Source organism: Siniperca chuatsi, linkage group LG2 (assembly GCF_020085105.1).
Source record: "Siniperca chuatsi isolate FFG_IHB_CAS linkage group LG2, ASM2008510v1, whole genome shotgun sequence".
Classification (NCBI taxonomy): Eukaryota; Metazoa; Chordata; class Actinopteri; order Centrarchiformes; family Sinipercidae; genus Siniperca; species Siniperca chuatsi.
This window is the reverse complement of record NC_058043.1, coordinates 21,691,600-21,709,204: the sequence shown is the minus strand read 5'-3', so window position 1 is coordinate 21,709,204 and position 17,605 is coordinate 21,691,600. Positions and strand designations below refer to the sequence as shown.

Sequence of the window (17,605 nt, the reverse complement as noted above, 5' to 3'; positions counted from 1 at the left end):
AAGTGCTGAGGAGGAGATTGCATACAGGAGACAAATCAGCCAGAGTGGATTTGAAAATTGTAAACATGCCTGAAGGAAAACAGTGCAGCCTAATTATGTAATAGTTCGTATGAGTTGGTCTTAAAAGTTCACCAGACGAAATAAGGTGAGTGTGTGTATGTGCACCACCCTTGTTTGTGTGTTTTGTCGTCACAGTTGCGGTGGCTGGTTCCGAGCAGATGTAGGAGGATTGTAGTTTTATCCTCATAACTGGATGTTAATCTTGTGTGGAATCCAGCACTGCTTCTGGGGAACGTAGCCTGTGCAGCACTAACATTGCCACCTGGTCCTCGGGACAACAACACACACACACACGCACAAACAGTTAGAGTCATAAGCTCCTCTGTGGGTTTATAGTTCATGCAACCATTTGCGGACTGTGTTTCATAACACAAAAGTGATTGTTTTCTGTTTTCTGCAGGGACCTTTTTCTGCGTTCGGACAGAAAGCAGTGTTTCTTACTCGCCACTGCACAGTTAGTTGAGCTGGCCTTCCACATACAGAATAAGTACAAAAAGCCACCTAGATAAAGTTGTATGTTTCTGGTGTTGTGAAATATATCAATATTTCACAACATATATATTAACTGTGTTGTGTTATATTGGGAAATAACTTGCTACAGTTAAGACGTGATTGTCAATGGCAATCTGTTTTGATCTGTTCACATAGGAACATGAGTCATAGATAATGAGGAGGATGAGGATTTGGAAAGGTTGGAATTTTCTCTGCAAGTGTAGATTTGAATTCTTCCAGGATAAAACGCTGCCAACAGCCTTGACAGCTGTAGTGGCACTGAACATGTGATACAGACACTTTGCATAGATCATCTAAAGTAGTGCAACAGAAACCTGGCTGTATTAGCATGTGAGAGGAAACTGATTCGAGGAGGGAAATAGGCAAAACTTGGTGATATAGATCCAGAATAAATATATATAGAGAGAGAAAATGAGGAGGAACGGTTATATAAGCGTCATGTCTGTTTGACTCGACCAAGAGAAGGATTTCAATTTCCCCTTTTGAAGAAATCTAACTCAGCAGGAGAGGGAAGTGAGCAGAGTGTAACTTCCCATCCGAACCAGAGCAAATGAACTCCATCTTCTGCTAGAACATAATAACCTCTGCATGAGTTCCGGCCTTTGACCTCAAGGTGTTTAAACCGGTGGCCCCTCCTCTCCGTCATGGGAACTCTGTTTATGGCAGTTTAACGGACCTCAGATGTCGCCGCTGGCAGTCGGTGATCTGTAGGTTTGTAATCTTTACTGCCCGATGTGGGTGTGCAGCTGGGCGGGGCCACACGGGCCTGTCTAACCCGCTGATTGGTCTTTTTTGTTAAATTAAGGCGGGGCTAATTCTGCAGTTGGCCGAACTGCATGTTAATCGAATGCGATTATGCTGCTTTCAGGGACTCCTCGTATTGTTGTATAATCATAGAAAGTGCTGTTAAGTTTAGGAAAACAACATTTTGTTCCTCATTTTATTTGACCGTTGTGCAGTGGGGGAATTTAACTTTAAGTATATTTACTCAAGTACTGTACTAAAGTACAATTTTGAGGCACTTGTACTTTACTTAATTATTTCCATTTTATGTTACTTCTACTCCACTACATTTCAGATCCAATTGTTGTACTTTTTACTACTCCGCTGCATTTATTTGTCAGCTATAGAATCAGAATCATCTTTATTGGTCAAGTATTACGCATACAAGGAATTTGACGCTGGTAAAAAATAAGTGATCAGCCTATTAAATATGATACATTGTTATAGATTAAACCATCCAACAGTACGTAAAATAGTTACATTACCTCCACCATGCTGCAACATTAAAATGCTGTTTACATGTTAATGCATAATAACAACCACTATAATATATAACAATATACCACTAAGAGGGGCCATTCTGCTTCAAAATGAGTACTTTTACATTTGATACTTTGAGTACATTTGCTAATAATACTTAAGTACTTTTACTTAAGTGTATTGTGGTATTGCTATATTGTGGAGGGGCAGTTCACCGATTTTACACATCAAGTTCAGTTCATTTGCCAGGAGAAGCACTACTCAAACTGCGAAAACTATTGAATAGTGTCTTATGTGGCTCTGCAGGGAGCTTTCCAAAGTTTGAAAAAATAACCATCAATAATCATCAAACTTATCATTTTTAACAGAAAGCCTTTGGGGTTTGAAAGAAGTGGGCATTGAGGATCTAATAAAGCATGCTATCCAGCTGCTTTATGGGAAATTTAGGATCCAGTATTTTCGGAACTTGACCTATACTGGGTACTAAAAGGTTTATCTCGGCCTCTGCTGCATTAATTTTGACCATTGTTATTTTAATGTCCCTTGAGACATACTAAATCAGAATCAGAAATACTTTATTGATCCCAGAGGGGAAACTCTTTTGTTACAGCTGCTCACTGTCACGTCAGTGCACACAGGAATAGAAGGAATAGAAGTACTAAGCAAAATATAATACGCTATAATACAGGTAAGATAAATTAAGTACAGAATGGATATAGGTATAAAAGCTAAACTAAGTGTAAGTACCAAAGTGGATTTAGAGGTTGATAAGTATGTACGGTACAATACAATGTAATAATATAAGTAATAAGTAATAGTGCAATAATGAGTACTGTCAAGTTAAGTGTAGCTTATTAAGATGATTATGAGACAGTGGATATTGCACAGCAGTAATAGGAGTATGAATAAATATCAATAAATAGGGAATTTTAAACTGAGGACTGAGTATATTACACAGGAGTATGAATCAGAGAATCGCTGGAATACGCCTTTAAGTAAAGGATCTGAATACTTCTTCCACCTATGCTTTTGTCTGCCCATATAGCACATGCTTATTTGGGGATGTTTTGCATTTGCATAATATAGCCTAACTCAGCAGCTGCGCCAACATTGTCTCTATCAGTATCCATAGTAACGAGTGTGGCAAGTGGTAAATAATTATTTTATTAGCCATTTTCTCATTTAATCCTATTTCTAGGTGAAATTATCCTCCATAACCCCCTGTAGTGCACTGTTAGTTGGAAGTAATTGATTTTGGATAGCCTTCTGCACCAACGCTCCAAAGGTGAATGCAATATTTCCAACAGCCCCTGAAGGCAGCATTACCCCTCCGGTTTACGGTCTCTCTCAGCTCAGTTTCAACGTGATCGCGTCTCTCTGAGAGCAGCGGTGTCTGAGGAGCGCTCATATACTTCGCTCATACGCACTTTAAACAGGATGTAGCGACTGAGACAGACCACGGAAAAAAAAAAAAAAAACACTGCGGGTTAAACACTGCGATGTGACAAACACCAGTGAGCCAGAAATGACCGCCACAGCGGAGGAGAAGAAGACAGAAGGAGTCCCGATGAGGCAGCTCACTGCCGGCAGGTCTTGACGGCTGCTCCCGCTGACCTGAGACACCCCGCACCGCCGCAGCACCGCGCGGTTTACACACACTGAAAACCCAACATAGCTGAAATACTCCACATCCCGTTGGCGAACCTTGAAAGCGATAATGGCGAGCCAGGGCGACTGCTGTGTGAAGGTTGCGTTGAGGTAAGCCTCCTACGCCTGTCTGCTGGAAATCTGCCGACTCTAGCAGACCACATTGTGTCTGTTCCTCCTGGCGATCAGTTAAATGCATCCTGCACACCTATAGTCCTATTTTACTATTCACACTCCTTAATGTCTCTGCTCGTTGTACGATACAGCAGGTTATGCAGCTACAGACGAGTATTATACCTTGTTTGATAATGCATGGGTGGTGCTCTGCACACTATTGATATGGCAAAGCATGTGCCAGCACCACGCTATCTCCTTATGAGTGTTTTCATTTTGGGGGGGCAAGTTCTCCACAGCATTAGCCCGTTTTATGTGAAGCAGCGGCTTGCTTTCAGGGTTGAACATTGGGTGAAGAGACAAGGACAGCTGCAGCCAGGTGCAGGGAGGAGAATGGGCGTTTCTCCCCAAACCAATTTTTGAATTATTATTCTCACAGGCAACTACCTGCAGTCTCACCTGATCCCAACCGTGTCACCTTACATGTGTGGCTGATTTTGCTCCATAACCACGTTTTAAAAGCAAAGGCTTGTGGTGTTTTTTTTTTGTTTGTTTTTTTGACATTTTTTTTAATCATGCCTCTGCAAATGAATCGAGCACAAAGAGATGCTCTCCTTCAGAGCTGTGTCATTCACTGCCTTTGTTGGAAATGCACCCAAAAAGCTCGGGCAGCACAGCAGCTTTTGGATTCGTATCAGGAGATATTAGCAGCTCATCGATTGTGTGTGCCAGGACTGAATGCTGATTGAAAGAGCTCATATAAATGTGCATGTGCTGGCGCTGGGTGCCTCTAAAACTGGAAGGCATGACTGTGATTGGGGCTGCGCCTGTAATCATGCTCATTTTGCAGTGTGTGGAGCTGAGGCGGTGGTCTGACAAGACCCAGTGTTCTTTAACTCAGTCTCTCCCAGACTCACTCACACCAGCTAAGGAATCCCACTTGGTCACACTGGGAGTCCTTTATGAGAAGATTGTTGTCCTGAGCATTATATAGTACAGATGCAAAGAATGAAACTTGGGCAGTCATGATCAAAATAGGCATCCGTACACCCTCTCTTCTTGTACAAATGTAAAGCAACTGCAACAAAGTAATAGTGAAGTTGAACTATTTTTCAAAAAGGACCCTTTTGAGGTCCTCCAACCCCAGTTTGGGAACCATTGATTGCACTTAGTGGGGGTTGTGGATGGGGGTCGGCCCAGTAGAGCAGCCTTTTAAGATGAACCTTACAACCGATGGCCCCATTTCCCATGGGGAGGTTTCAGAGTCACTTGTCAATCAGCCGCTGAGTGAATCTCCTTTGTGTTTGTTCACAGCGACAACTGTAACAGGAAGTGGGGTGGGTGGTGCTGACAAAAAGGCAAAGAAAAAAGGTGAAAAGAGAAGCCACAGAGACAGCTGGTGGCTACTGCTCAACTGCAGTTATTGATTCAAGTCTGGAGAGCAACTCAGAGGCTTGTCGTCGGCGTGTAACTGAATGAGTGAAGGTGACAGATATCGCTACACACGCCACACATATGCCTGTGTGTTTAGCTGTCACCATCTTTTTTTGGTGATGCAATATTGACATGATCAGTGTGTAAGCATATTTACATTACATCACTCAGAGCATTATAATCACAACAGTGGCTTTAAATCAGCTTTATTAGCATGAACTTCACCTTGTAATTAAACAGAGTTTGTGTAATTACATGACTACGCTGGTGGGCGAGCTAGCACTGCTCCTTTTCATCATGTGTGATTTGTGTGTGTATTTACATGAGTGCCACCAAAAGTGTCTGTGTGTTTGACAGGAAATGGGAAGCCCACAAATAAACACACAGAGTAGGATAACTTCCTGTGACGGTTTTCCCACTGACCGCCAACCGTCTTTTTTTTTTTCTCTGAGAAAGTCAGCCGCTGATAAGAGAGGATGGTGTTTAATTGCTCCCATGTTGTTCAGCCCTCAGGCAGACTGCATAAAGCTTAGGCCTCTGTGTTTGTGTGTTTGTGTGTGCGTGTGTGGGTATGCATTTGGAGGGCAATGAGGTTGGCGTGTGGGCCGACCAACACACACACACGCAGTCTGAATCGCCAGCATCCATTTCCTGAATGTCTGAACTGCCTTCCCTAAACAATGTCCATATAACCAGTGACTTGACCTATAATCCTGCATTCAGACCTGACTGCCTGAGGAATGGATGTAGATACGAGACACACACACACACAGACACACGCACACACACTTAAGTCCATGGTTCTGCATTGTGGTCAAGTCAAACATGACAAGATGCTTGTAATGTAACTCCCTACTAGGTGGCTGTTGTGAAATTGCGTCTGACTTGGCTGTTTCATCTTTATACAGCTGGATTCACTTACAAGATAAGCTTAATCTGATACAAACAGGCTTTAAGAATGAGAAGACTCCTACATTTTCTGAGTCTCTCCCATTTGAACCTCCCTACACACTCACACACAAACATATGTGCAGTTTCACTTCACCTCAAGGGTGCCTCCTCCTCTCGTTGATCTTAACATTGAGTGCTGCATTTGTCCCAGATTGAAAGCTTTATGTTGGGGCTGGCTCTAAGCGTGCATGTGCTACCTAAATGTCAATAATTCAGCTTTTGTCTGTATGCATGTACGCCGGGTGTATCTTGACGTGAGAGTTATGAGCAGTGTGTAAATTTCCATTTGCATATCGATCTCTCTCTCATGCTGTTTCTCTCTCTGCAGCTCTGCCACTTACTCATTGCAGACCGGCGAGCGACTCTTGTCTTCCACCAAAGTGCTAAGTCAGCCTCCATAGCAGCTGTATATAAATAGACACAAAGACAAATCTGTTTAGTGCTGTTGTGATCTCTGACCTTGTGACTGCTGCTTGATGTTCTCACCTTAACAGACTTTTGCTCAAGGCTTTCCTCTCTGCCTAATTTGAGGTCTGTTGCCAAAAAATGACCTGAGGAATCACCAAGAAGTGATTCAGTCTTCAGTCCTGTGTGTTTCATGCATTTGTGGTTCAAAATGATGACAGTACTGAAAAAAAAATAAGCTCTGCAAATAGAGCACAAAATAATCAGTGTTCTTTCAGACCCCACATGTGGATGATGGGGGGTGTTTTGGACAGTTATGACGCAGAGCATTTTGGCTTAAAGGCGACCTGAGCTCAGCTGAGAAAAAGGATTAGCTTTTATCTCTCGGGTCCAATGCTAACGTGCATAAAAGTGCTGCAGACTTCTGCCACCCTATGACCAAAACACTGGCTTCAAAACAAAATGGGTGTAGCGGAATACAACTGCGGAAGGGGCCCCTCTCAGCTAATACGCAAAGGCTTTAAATGGAAGTTTTAAAAAAAAAATGGTGGTGTTTTGTTGTTGGATGTATGTCCTGTGTAGGCTACCAGTCTCGCCTGTTTCCTGTGTGTGTTAACAGTTTGCCACACAGGCTCTGTCTGGGTTACACACCTCCCCAGGGGCTTGCCTATAAAATGGCTGTACTCTGGTGGGAAATTGTGTGTGTGAGCGACTAGGTTATCAGCCCACAGTATGTACTGGTCGCAGGGTAGTGCTGCAATGTAATCTCCTCATGAGTGCATTCTTACACTTGGTCTCAACACCCCCCCCCCTCCAGTCGACCAGCTTGCTGCAAGATTTACAGTCACCGGTCAGGAAAAGTGAAAGCAGTTTTGCTTTGTCGATGGGAGTCGACACTGAAGTTGTTTCTAATCAGTGATTTGGCCTGAACCGAGGGAAGAGGAGCAGGAAACATGACAGAGCGCACACCCAAGCTGGCCATCCACAGCTGTGCATCACTTCCTCCTCATGCTGGCCTGCTGGTCACATGTGTTTTTTGTTGTTGCCCTTCAAACCTATTAGACCTAACAGTTATGTGTGAATGTCTTTTGTGGCAAGAGTGATAAAGACGCCGCATATCTAGAATTGCTTAGCATTGTGTGTACAGTATGTACTGTATATGCATATGTCACTGATGAAAGAAACCTCTGACATTAGAACTTAAAGTTGAAAGGAACAGCATGGATACATGTTTAAACCAAATGACACAGTGATGTGCAGAAGGCAAGAACCTGAGCATTTCATGACAGCAATGGGCTTAAAAGGAGTAAATTAGGTGTTTTGTTCGTCACCTGTTTTCTAACAGTAGTAATTGTTGCATAATCAGGCTCTACAGGCTCAGAGGCTTTATGAGCAGATTGTGGCCGAGGAGGTTAAAAAAAGGTCTGCAGGACAAAGAAGTTAGTGAGGTTGCCGAGCTACACCTGTTAATCCGGGTTTTCCAAACAATAACACAACCTGATAATAGGTGTATAATAGAGCTATTTGATAGTCAGGCCATCAACCCTATTTGGGAAGTGGTGCTTGTGTGTGTATAGATTCTGACAGGGTTTTATTACCCCATAGCTTATGTATTTAAACCATTAGATCAGAAATATTAGGGACATCACATGGGCTTTGGCATTAAAATGAGTTGTGCATCTGGTCTGTTGATGAACTTCTCTCTGTTAAGTGCATCAGCACTCCCAAATGGTGTGCTGCTGTTGCAGAATGACTTCCTGTAAGGCTGCTGCTGGACTATCCGCGCTTCCTGTTCACTTCCTGCTTTGTGAACTGCCTTTTGAGATGAGTCAGTTAAGACTGAATCTTCAGTGGGAGCGTGAAACTGAAAGAAAATGGATTATAAACCTTTTAGTAATCAGTCTACTGCTCTGTAGCTCTCAGTGAGAGCATCAGTTGAAGTCCTATTTTTTATAAAAACAACATTTTTCTGTGACAAAAAAGGCCTTTTGTTCCTGATTAAAAGATGGAAAATACACATTGATCCAGTGTTCTAACTGACGACATGTCATCTCCAACTTCCCTGTAAATGTTTGCCTTTTATTTTCTCTTGCTCAAGCTTGTCTGCACTGTGAGCAAAATGCTGGAATGTCACCAGCTTTCTCTCCCCACAGCTCCTTCCACCTCCAATTCGCCCACTCTTGCACATGCACACACACACAGCCGCACACACAGATCTGTATTTATTTGAATTCATCCATTTGAATTCAGTAAGGAATGAAAGGCGCTTCAGTCTGAACATTTGCATTTTTCTGTTGTCAGGGTCTCATCATATGTCAGCTGGAGCTGGCCTTCTAGTCCTAACTATAATCATTCATGCTGCTTGGAGACAAGAAAACCTTTTTTATGGATTGTATGGTCAGCACAGAAAATAATTAATTTTCTCCTTTAGCAATTTGGTTTCTCTTCACACATTCTGTGGTCTGCATATTTTGATAAACCACATAACCAATTTGTGTGTGTTGACATTGTTGAGGTCACTTAGAAATCACAGGGGATCTGTGTATGTGTGTGTGTGTGTGTGTGTGTGTGTGTGTGGGAGGGGGTATGAGGCGTAGCAGAGGCCCTTTAAACAGAGCACCTCTCGGGTGAGCGTAGACAGAGGACACAGTGTGAATGAGTCTGATGTCACTGCAGGTCTTTGTGCTCTGTGCTGAGTTTGCACACATACAGATAAAGACACACTGAGCAAGGGCAGAGAACTGGAGGGTAAATGGGGATGAAGAACAGGCTATATTTTTGAGAGTACGGTAGACAGGAAGGGGGAAAGAAAGAGGTTTGTGCAGTCAATTTCTGATGTTGTCTTTGTTTTATAAACTGCTCCCCCTCTTCTGAAAAGAGCAATGCTTCCTGCAATTCAACACAACAAATACAAAGAAAAATCAAAGAGAGAGGAAAAGAGACAGAGGAGGGCGGTGGACGGAGGGGTGCGGAGTGGAAAAGGGGCAAGTGTGTCTTCTGTTGTCAAAAGGGCTACTGTAGCGTGCAAATATGAGCTCTTAGCCAAACATGCAATCAGTGTGTGTCTGCATGGGTGCGTCCATGTGTGCGTACGAGCGCGTGTGTGTGCGCGTCTAAGCATTGTGTGTATGAATAATTTGGGCACAGCTGCACGTGCTTGCCATATTCCCGCGGATGGAGGAAGAGGCAGAGAGATGGAGGCCCTCAGGTGTTGTGTCTAGACTGTATAGAGTTAATTCACTGCTCTATTTTATTGTTGAATGTTCTTTTTTTATATCCTCTTCTGCTTTTTTAATCAGTAAACTAGAAATATAACATGACTTGCCGGTAAAGAAGTGATAGGAGTGTAAAATTCAAAAATGGACAAGACAAAAGATGTGAAGATCTCTGAATTTGGGCCAGACTGTGTTTGAATGTGTTTGTGTGCATGCTTTAGTAGAGCTGCTGTCACTATCTACTGTGCAGATATGAAGGGGTGGGGTGTGTGTGTGACCAGCTGGCCCATAAACACCTTCAGCGCTAAGTAGCTTAATCACTCCTCGAGTTTATGTCTCTGAGTTTGTTTTGTGTTGTTGTGCGTGAATGGAGAGAGATGACAGCAGGACGAGGCTTTAAAACTGCTGAATTCAGCACAAAATTATGAACTGAAATGTATCTACTTTATTTCATTTGTCCAGTACTTTGGTTTATGACAGCTGCAAAACTAATGACATTCCCATCAGCCCCAGCTCTACTTTGTGTTTAGTGCTAATTAACTAATCTTAGCATGCTAACACGCTAAGATAAAGTGGTGAGCGCAGTAAACAATATACCTGCTAAACATCGGCATGTTAGCATTGTCTTTGTGATTATGTTAGCACGCTGATGTTAGCATTTAGCTCAAAGTGCCAATGGGCCTTTTTTTTACAGCTTTGTAGAGTTGCTAGCATGATGGTAGACTCTTAGTCTTGCTGATACTATGGCTTGTTTTAAAAAATAAAATACACAGAAATGAGACTTTTTTGTTTTACAGTGATGAATAGAAAAGTCTTGGACAATGTTGTAGGACACTGGCTAGACTGTTGACCGACAGCGTAGGCTATACACTTTTGGTTAATCCCGTACAGCATGGCAAAGAAGCTAATAAGATGCAGCATTTACTAATTTATATCACACAGCTACTGAGAAGACCGTGGGTTTTAATTTACATCAGACACGTGTCAGCAGGTTTTTTTTTCAACTCAGCACTATATCATATGATTCTTCTGATTAGCACAGTGAAATCAGCTTGTCTGAAATCAGTAATTTACAAGTGCCTGGAAATTGTCATAGGCCCTGAATGGTAAAAGTCATTAAAGGTGGGGGTATGCGATTCTAATCCAATACACGTCTTTTTGTTAAAATTAGCAAATATGTTATCATGGTCTGCTAGCTGTCCGTTCAGTGTGTGCGCTGAAAAAAAATCTGGAGTTTGTCCACAGCCCTGGCTCTGTAAATGGGAAATAAACAAAGTGGCTCTGAGCCACACAACACTAGTCCAGCCATTCCAGCCATGATTTGTGTGTCATGTAATGTTAAATGACTTGCCCACGGACATTCAGCTTACTTTCTAGTTTGCCAAGATATGCTGTTGTTGTGATGTTAGCTATAGTAGCAGGAGAGTTGTGAGTATCGCTGTCCGGAGCTGCTGTGCTGGCTCTGGGAAACCATCTTGCTCAACCTAGCTAAGCCAACCCACAACCTAGCTAACGTTAGTTACATTACTTGCTGTGTCGTTGTTCACTTCATATTATGGTATTTTTCATGATATTGGATTTCTCCAGAATTGCATACCCAACCTTTAAGATTAATTGCAGGTTGTGTAACCAGTACTACAGAATATAACTTAAAAATAGATAGCTCAGCGAATTTATATCTATAGAAACTGAGGGCATTAGCTCTGAAACTTTAAGCCTGCATAAGCCGTTGCTCAAAAGAGTCTGCAAGTGCTCTGTAACCCCTGGAAACAAATACAGATGCTGCTGCTCAGAAACAGATACCTAGTGGACACACAGTCTTACAACTTAATTCTGCCCAGATAGGCTAGCAGGACAAGCTAACCTTAAACACCCTTTCTGGTAGCATTAGCCAAATCTAGCTGTAGCTCATTATCTTGTCTGCTCCACAGACTAATAAACATCATTCCAAGGTCATAGCCTATGATATGTCACCTAACCAGACACCTCTGCACAGATATTTGAGGAGAATACACATGTGTGTGCATGTACCTGACAGAAAAAAGCTAGGTCGTCAGCCCCTGGCTAAGTTCACATACCTGCAGACAGACAGACAGACACACGTGGTGGCTGGCTACATTAGCACTCATGCTAAATGCTGTCTGACAGAGTGGGAGGCTGGGCTAGTGGTAATGCTAAGCAGCCCTCCAGGGAGGCAGCCAGACAAGCAGAGTCATGGCAGCAGTCTGCAGCGTATGTTGTGTACACTGTGTGTGAAAGGAAAAGGTGAACACAGCTACAGATTTTGGTAGCTACGTGTTTGTTTGACTTGCGACCTTTATGTTCTTGAAATATACTACAACACCATACAAATGTTGTATGATCCCTAGTATTTTGTGTGGTTGTGTGTGCTGCAGTTGGTGTTTTTTAAAGTCTTCTAGGCCTGTTCATCTTAACTATGAGAGAACAGGTGAAACACCATTTCACATTTGAATAATTCTCATGTAGACCCATGTGATTTTCAGATATTCCACGTGAAATGCAAAACACCACATGCGAAAACAATCAATTTCACATGTAATATCACATGTTAAACACATTTTTCATGTGATAAATTCTCATATAGGGACATGGTTTATCACATGCAAAACAGTATTTCACATGTGAAGTAAGTCTTTACAGACACATGTGGTTTTCAGATGTTTCACATGTGAAAACATTTGCATGATACAGGCACATATATTTCACATGTGCTTTTTTTGTAAGGGTGCTAAACTGTGGATAATTAAGAGCAAAATGTGAACACAACCACATTTTTGGCTCTTGCCTTTATTAAGAACTGCTTCCTTTTGCCACTTTCCTTTCAATCTTTGATCTTTTTATGAACTCCATACTGGGTCTCCCAGTGCCACTGCCATAATTTAGTGTCACACTGGATCAATTTTGTGACATAATTTGTGATCTGACAATCCAGTATATCCCTAATGCTCTCCAGATTAAAGGTATTCACATGGTGGCCCATTCTAAAATCATTCACAGTCATGGTGCTAAGAAGCACTTGGACTAAAAGCATCCATCAAAAAAATATGTTATCCTAATGGTCAGTGCTTGTTGAAGTTAATTGGAATCAAGCCGAAATCGGTTAGCACCTCTGTGACCTTGACAAAGCAGTCTGTCATGAAAATGCAGGAAAGGAAGCTAATTTGATTCTTTATTGTGCCTCCCCCTCCCCCCATGGAGCAGCAGACAGAGCAGACGAGGGGGGAGGGAAGGGAAATGAGGAGGGGAAGGTGAGGAAGTGGGGTGGGGATTGACCCAGAATCAGCTCCGATGATGCGGACTGATGTGCCCTTGTAACAATGAGAGACGCTCATCTGAAAATGAATGATGGTTACTATTCTTTGACAGTGGTGAGAAGTTAGTTTCTTACTGAGTGGCACAGTTTACGCTGTGATGATCAATACTGTGCTGAAAAGAAATTGAAATTGCACTGGGTTTACAGTAATTGAATAATAGTAATAACTGTTACTACACAGTTATTACTATTATCAATGTGAATTATAATATTATATTCATATTCAGGGAAATTACTGATCTCAGACTTTTACATCAAAGGCCTTTGGAGGTACAAGGAGTGTTTTGTCTGTGTGAAAAGCCTGAGGGCAGGTACACTCAGACAGCAAATAAATGCAATCTATGATGGCTCTGTTTCTTTAAAGCCTCAGCCAGCGTCTTTCACAGCTGATGTTGTTCACCACTTTGTGTTGTATTCCAGTTTCATGTGTAGCCTGTTCAGCTTTTTCACACAGCTCTGTCCCACTTTACTTGATATTATCAGCATACAAATGTGATATTTGAGACCCTGAAGTGTCCCACAGATCCCACTCTGAAGCCTTGGCTTCACTCCGAGAGCATAAGCTATCGAGGGTCTGAGGATAGAGGGTGTCGTATGCTGTACAGTATTGAGCTGTATAAATAAAATTTACTTGACTCCTCATTTTATCTCTGATCTGCTGGTTTGTTGTCATGGGACATGGATGTGTATTCATCTTTCAATTGCAAGGACCACAGACAAAAAGAGAGGCCACAGTTGTGTGTTGAGACAGACCTTAAACTTACGATGACAGTGTATGTCTTTTGGAAATAAATTCCTGATCGAGATGGTGAGACATTACAGCTCAGTTAGTTGATCTTTCTTGAGCAGTCGACCTAGCCCTTTCCAGACAATGTAGGACAAGTCAGTCCTTGAAGTCTGGCTCAGTTAAGGAAACGCTCATGTTAACATCGATGAACCAGTTTGCTCGTTTTTGCTCCAGCGTACGACACTGCATGCTAACACAACCAGTCAAACCAATGAACACAATATATGTGAGCCCTGCTCTCCCTTATCGCTGGTTACCAATCGGCAGCCATGCCTCGGGCTACAGGGACGCCAGTCTGTGAGGTTGGTTCGATAGATAAGGTTAATACAAAGGCTATGAACAGTGGCTCACATGTATTGTATGTCTGAGTGTGGTGGTGAATAGACTGCTAGTGCAGCATCAGATGAGTGTGTGAAATTGCCTTTCAGTCTAATCCAGAAAGCAGAGAATAACCTCTGTTGATGGAGTGGTTATTTGTATGTGCGTGTATGTTTTCATTTATCGTTCTCCAGGCTGCTACAAAAGAGAGACTTGTCACTGTTTCCATGTATACATGTTGGACGGGGTTGAACACCAGTCGATGGAATTGATATTAATGCTTTTATGACATGGGATGTAGGTTAAACAGTAGAGTTAAACATTACGGTAGGACTGCAACTAATGTCTACTTTCAGTACTGATTAATGTCTCACATTGTTTCAATTAACCGATTAATCATTTAGTGTATCAGTATATCACTATATCAGAAAATAGTGACAAATACCCATCAGTTTCTCAGAGCCCAAGGTCACAATTTCAAAGTGCTTATATTGTCCTCATAATGATAAATCCTCACATTTGAGAACATGGAACCAGTGAATGTTTTGCCATCAGATCTGCAATATGCCGAAGTTGTCAAGTTTCTTGTTTTGTCCGACCAACAAAGATATTTTAACCTTGGCTTTTTTTTTAAGCCAACATGGACGAGAAGTCCTTAATGTGCTGAGAATAAATGGAAATTTGAACGTCTGCAATTCCATGACAACTGGGCAAACACCATCTGCTGATGAAGATCACGAGATATGATTGAAAGCTCCAGAACAACTACAAATTGGATGTGAAATTCTCCACTAAAGATATTCATTTACTATCACATAAGACAAAGAAAATCCTCACAATTTAGCAGCTGGAACTGGTGAATGTTTGATTTGATGAATTGAAGTAGTTTGCGATTATTTTTCTGTCGATCAACTAAACGATTAATTGACTAATCGTTTCAGCTCTAGCTTGCATACAAATAAACATACATGAAGATGATGCCCACATGACATACTTTTTAACCCAGAGTATGTGGTCATTACAGTGGCCTTGTGGACACATTGAATTGCACCAGGCATGACGATCTGGGAGCATCAGCACGTGTGCATCAGTGTGGCAAGACAGACGCCAAACAGGAGTGGCAAAAGGTGTCCACTCTGAGTCTGCCTGCCACCACCTGGGCAAGCCAGCTGTCTACGCCTGCCTCTTGTGGCCACTGTCCCACTTCCTCTGCACATGCTTGTGAATGCTTGCTTATAATGTGCACTGTCTTCCTTGCTTTCCAATTTAGGTATGCCACACTCAGTCAGCTCTCCCCTCCATTTACTTTATGCATCACTGCCTCAGTTTGTTCAAGTGTTCCTCATTAGTGCTTTCTCTCCCGGTGCTCCCACCTGAGCCGGCCATTTACTTTCTGAACCCTGCAGCCTTTGTGTCTCTTTTTTTATCCTGGCATTCTGTTGCTCTAAATCCAAGGTCAAGGCTAGCTAAATGCCTTTTCTCACCCCTCATGCACTTTTATTTGATGCCAGCTTATTTCATTCATAGCTAACATGGCAAAGTCCAGGTTCCCATTGCTTATTTCTGCCATCCCCTTAGAGGGTGCTGGACCAGCATATGAACTTCTGAATGTGTGTGTGTGTGTGTGTGTGTGCTTGGCTACCAGTCTGTTAGCCTGCTGTGATGTTGGGCCCATGTGGAGGATTGGAGACTGAAGCGAGAGACAGATTTTGTAGTGAATGGCCTTCTTCCATAACCCATTATGGGAGAATGTGTGTTGTTATTTCACTCATACACAGACACATAACTGATTACTATAAGAGCATAGCATAGACATTAAGGGAAAGGTGTCTTAGATGTATTATGTTGGAAAAAAGAGCAGACAGATGGAGAGACAGAGCGATGAGAAGGGGCGATTGGAGGCAGAGAGACAGTTGATGGTTTTATGCGCGGAATCACTGCCGACAGCTGATCCGGGAAATCAATGGGAGCACTGATTAAATGGACAGCAGGACAGAAATGACTACAGTAGCTCAATAATCAAAAATGATGCCTTTCAGCTGCACTGTGCATAAAGAGTATTACAGTAACTCCTGATGAATAGTCTTCAATTAATGAAAGCTTTAAGATACGAGAAGATGGTCATTAGTGCTGAATTTGTTTACATTAAGACGAGGAATTGCAATTAGAAATCTTAATTTCACAGTCAACAAAGCTGCATTGACTAATTAAGATGCAAAACACACTACTTACTATAAATATTTATGATGTTTGTGATTACAGTTATTAGGTGACATATTTTTAAATATTGGAGAAGAACTGTACAGAAAAAATATATTTTAGTATAAAAAATGTTCTGTTTTAGATGAGCTTGAATATGCCACAACAAGTCTCCTATACAACAGGACTTGTTGTCAGACCATCTCTTTGGTCCAGATTGATCTCAACAACTATTGGATGGATTGCCATGCAGTTTGGTACACACATTCATGTCCCCCTCAGGATGAATTGTATAACTTTGGTGATCCCTTAACTTTTAATGTAGCACCATCATCAGGTCAAAAATGTTATTTGTTCGAATACTTTAGTTTATGACCAAAATCCTTAAAAACTAATGACCATCAGCCTAATCTGTACATTGTGTTTGCTGCTAATTAGCAAATGTTAGCATCCTAACATGCTAAACTAAGATGTTGAACGTGGTAAACATTATACCTGTTAGCGTTAGCATTTAGCTAGTGAAGTACAACTTGTATTTATTTTCTATGAGATATATACTGTGTGAAATTACATTGACATATAATATTCCCAAAATGCTTTCTAATTATTTTTCACCTCTTACATAAGGCAGTTTAACGCATATAAATCACCCAATTACATAAAGGAAATTCCCAGTTTAACAGAGGAAATTTCCATGCATATCATTAAGATCAAACATGTTCTTAAGTCTATCAACAGTAGAAATTAGAGTGGATAAAAGCCCTTTCTGAGTCTAACTGTCAATTAATCTTTTGGACAATCCACTGATCAATTGACCTCGACACTAATGTACTTCTCCATTCTGCTCTGTTACTCATATTGTTAAATAGTTCTCCTTCCAGTTTTGATCTTAGCAGCCACTGGTCTGCCTCCCCACCATCCATCGCTGCACCTCGGGGCCTCTTTCATTTCATCCCACAGTCACTGATATGCCCAGAGCTCCTAACCCAAAATAGGCCGAGCCAATTTTCTGAGTTCTCAGGGCTTTTCATGTCAAGCATACGACAATCTTCATGAATCGCCATATTGTTCCCCTTCTCCTGTTCTTGTTCTCATTTTCCCTTTTCTCTTGTTCCCTCTGTCTTTTGACTCTTTTAAGAGTTGAACAAGAAAGAGGCAGATACAGTGAGAGATAATGGTTCAAAGTGCGTTAATCAGCTCCACCTCGACAGCTTTTCAGATGTTATAGTAGTATAGTATCAGGTGTACAGTGTGACAAAGGCTGCTATCACATGTTGCCAAGACACTTCCAAAGACATCCGCACACTTACACTAAGATATAAGGAATTTGAAGGAATAAAAACATAACTGTTGAATAAACTAGAA

General features: G+C 41.8%; 1 protein-coding gene across 10 annotated transcripts in view; it reads left to right on the top strand.

The window, feature by feature from the left end:
• The first annotated feature begins 3,040 nt into the window (after positions 1–3,040).
• The window catches only part of kif21b (kinesin family member 21B), a 66,911-nt gene continuing 52,346 nt past the window's right edge, over positions 3,041–17,605 (top strand). For 3 of the 10 annotated variants that reach the window (XM_044179972.1, XM_044179936.1, XM_044179962.1), the window contains exon 1: positions 3,044–3,594. In XM_044179972.1, the coding sequence (XP_044035907.1) occupies positions 3,554–3,594 (41 nt within the window). In that variant the 5' untranslated portion in view covers positions 3,044–3,553. Of the gene's footprint in view, positions 3,595–17,605 lie in introns of all 10 variants that reach the window. The other 7 variants (XM_044179954.1, XM_044179927.1, XM_044180003.1 and 4 more) reach the window with 5 other exon arrangements.